General features: G+C 38.0%; 1 protein-coding gene across 1 annotated transcript in view; it reads right to left on the reverse strand.

Annotated features, from left to right (window-relative positions):
- LOC106882530 (inter-alpha-trypsin inhibitor heavy chain H3) overlaps window positions 1-3,470 on the reverse strand; it is a 53,193-nt gene that overhangs the window by 10,604 nt on the left and 39,119 nt on the right. Inside the window, exons 13-14 of the mRNA XM_052973456.1 lie at window positions 1,773-1,904; window positions 1,026-1,200 (exon numbers count right to left, since the gene is read on the reverse strand). Coding sequence (XP_052829416.1) covers window positions 1,026-1,200; window positions 1,773-1,904 — 307 coding nt within the window. The remainder of the gene's footprint in view (window positions 1-1,025; window positions 1,201-1,772; window positions 1,905-3,470) is intronic.

Here is a 3,470-nt window from a genome sequence, read left to right on the forward strand (position 1 = left end):
ATATATATATATATATATATATATATATACATACACATATACATATATATATATATGTGTCTCTCTCTATATATATGTATATATATACGTAGATATACTATATATATGTGCATGTAAATATGTGTGTATATGTGTGTTTAGAGAGAGGAGTATGTTTATGGTGCTGAATAAACGACAGACTAACCTTTGCATTCATTAGATAAAAAAACATTAAGATGCTAAGGTACAGCCTCTTCATTAGCTTCTTCATTGGTTCTATATCAGGCTGTCAAAAGGAAAAATAAAGTCGAAGTGATACTATTCATTCAGGTTTCTCCACTTTATACGCTATTTTCTAACACATGTATTTCAGTGAGGATATAAACAAATATGTGCATATGTAGTTTAGTGAGGGTACATATGCATCACTTATATACATACGAATAAGGACGCACACACACACACACACACACACACACACACACACACACACACACAGACACACACAGACACACACACACACACAGACACACACCCACACACACACCCACACACTTATGCATATATATTTATATTCATATCTACTTTCTTGCGCGCGTGAATACTGATATGTGTAAGGAAACACGTGATCAAGCACCGAGTTAAACAGACACACACACATACACAGAAGTCAGGCAGGCAAATCGTCACCGCACAGCACAGACCGTCGCAGACACTGCGACGCACACAAATCTCCTACACACATTCCATGATATACAAACACACACTCGCAAGAGGACCTAACGATGTTACTATGGCTCTCACCCTCTCAGATCCTGGTGCAGTTTAAAATTACTAACCCTTTTAGAATTAGGCCACTTTTCAGGTTTCCTTCCGTTATTTTATATGTCTTTTTATTTAAGTCTTCCACCATGTGCGTTAACATTGCAACAGAGCATTACGTCACGCCATTTCAGATAAAAGTCACATCATACATCTTCAAAAACTAATGATGATAGTAATTATCATTTCTTCTTTTTACTATAGGCACAAGGTCTGAATTTTACTGTTGTGTGGTCACATTGATTTTAAAAGCTGATATAAGTAAACCGATTTCTAAGGAATTGGCCGCGCCGTTTGAAAGAGAACCCGCGATTTCATTGGCACTAATTTGTTTTTGTTGTTGTTTGCCCAGAACAAGCAGATCAAATGCATCAAATGCATCAAACGCATTCCACTTCTCTGAAAACCAAACTATCCAATACATGATTTTCTATTCTAAGACATAAAGTTGCAATTTGAGGGAGATTTCGTTGATAATTCTTGACCACGTGAAAATGCCCCCCGTTTTATTGACTTCCTGATGTATATAAAACAATGTTGATTCCGATGGGAAATGATCTCTGAATGCAGTGTGAGGAATAAAATTACTGTTAATCAGTTGACCAGCGCTCTATTATTTCTACTACAATTACATCGTTATTTCATGGCGACGAGCTGGCAGAAAACTTAGCATACTGGGCGAAATGCATGCTGTATTCCGTCTGTCTTTATGTTCTGAGTTCAAATTCCGTCGAGGTTGAATTTCTCTTTCGGGATTGATAAATTAAGTACCAGTTGCGTATTGGGATCGCTTTTAATCGATTGGCCCCTCCCGCAGAATTCTGGACTTCGTGACTAGAGTAGAAAAGCATTACATCTATATTTTAATAAGAATAATTATTTCTAAGAAAAATGTAGGGTCTGGAATTTGTGGATGATAGGTCAGTGGATTAAATTCACCCTAATGCTTAGATGATGATTTTTTTAACTACCTCCAAAAGATGAAAAGCGGAGTAACATAGACATAGAACAAATACCACGAAAGACTTTTTGGGAAGTTCTAAAGCTTTTGCTAATCAATCGCCCTTGTTTAATCAAGAATGGCAATGATAAATGTCTCTTTTCTAAAGGACAAGACGAAGGAATTTTTTTATAAGTAGTTTTTACTATTCTCTCCACTTCTCTCTTTTCGGAATTGACTGTGAAATGGTGGAGAAGTGGATCCACTCTCACTTATTTATACCCCGAAAATCTGCCTCTGTCGCTCAAGGCTTTTGGCAGATTCCATGGAAATAGGTACCAACGAGTCAAATAATGGATGTAAACATCATTTTAGATTTGATAAATATTTATTCATTTCCGAGCCGAGTACACAATATCAGAAAGCCTCTTTCGAAATTATTTGCCGTCTACAATGATGGCATTGAAAGTCTCAGCTGAAATTCATAGCTGCTTACTTAAGAAGTTTCCTATCCCGTCTTTTTCTAGGCAAATCTGAAAGGAGTCGCTTTGCTTTTTAGTGTCAAGAAACAGTATTTAAACCAAGGATGTACAGAGACGAAGTGGGTACCGTAAGTTATCACAACAGATGCTCTAACAGTCATTTGTGCCGCCGCTCTTGATGGACCTATCTATCAATCTAGAAAGGGAGAAAGGCAAATTTATGCTAGATACGATTAGAATTCACAAAGCGGAGTGCAGAACAAATCCTGGAAAGAATTCTCTCCAACTCCTTAGCAACTCTGCCAATTCGATGACATAAATATTGGTTAAAAAGCCTTTAAGAAATAGTTCCTAAATAACTATTAATACTGGCTTTTAACCTTGTGAGACTTGGATGTATTTGAATATATCAACAAAATGAACATTGGTACCATTTCAGCCCAGAGCATAAAAACCCGATTGCAGATGGTCGTTATCGTATCGTTTCTTTTGTTTCAATGTACTGTAAATAACTAATAGAATGGCTTCCATCAGTTGGGCTCCGTTTTTTCGCCAGACTAGTTAGAGCGGTCGACGACATATCTGTCGACATTTGCTCGGGCGCTTTACGATTTGAGTTCAAGTCGCAATAACTTTGGACTCTCTTTTTCCTGAAGAGGGAGTTGATGAAATAAATGCTACTGAAGCCAAAGGGGTGACCGATATGATCGATTATGTTCCTTTTCCCATGTATTCGTTTATTCATTTCAGCCCTTAGGTTGCGACCATGCTGGAGCACCGCCAGGTTTCTTGCCTATCTTATAAAATCAATAATTCATTAACGACTGACATAACGCTTTCATTGCTGATTTCTCAATCTCGTTCGTTTGGGGTCACTATTGAAAGAGGGTTTGATATGCCTATTTCTCTGCAATATTTCTTGCATTCCGTGTATAAAACTATTTCTGCGATACACGTTACTTAGTTCTTGGTTACATTCAGAAAAATTCGCTCTGGGACAGTTACCTGATTCGACATAAATTCCTCTCTTCCTACTACAAGCCTTGAAGAAAGTAAAAGGAGGTTCATAGGCGCAGGAGTGGCTGTGTGGTAAGTAGCTTGCTTACCAACCACATGGTTCCGGGGTCAGTCCGACTACATGAAACCTTGGGCAAGTGTCTTCTACTATAGCCTCGGCACGACCAAAGCCTTGTGAGTGGATTTGCTAGACGGAAACTGAAAGACGCCCGTCGTATATATGTATATAT

This window comes from Octopus bimaculoides, chromosome 15 (genome assembly GCF_001194135.2).
Source record: "Octopus bimaculoides isolate UCB-OBI-ISO-001 chromosome 15, ASM119413v2, whole genome shotgun sequence".
Classification (NCBI taxonomy): Eukaryota; Metazoa; Mollusca; class Cephalopoda; order Octopoda; family Octopodidae; genus Octopus; species Octopus bimaculoides.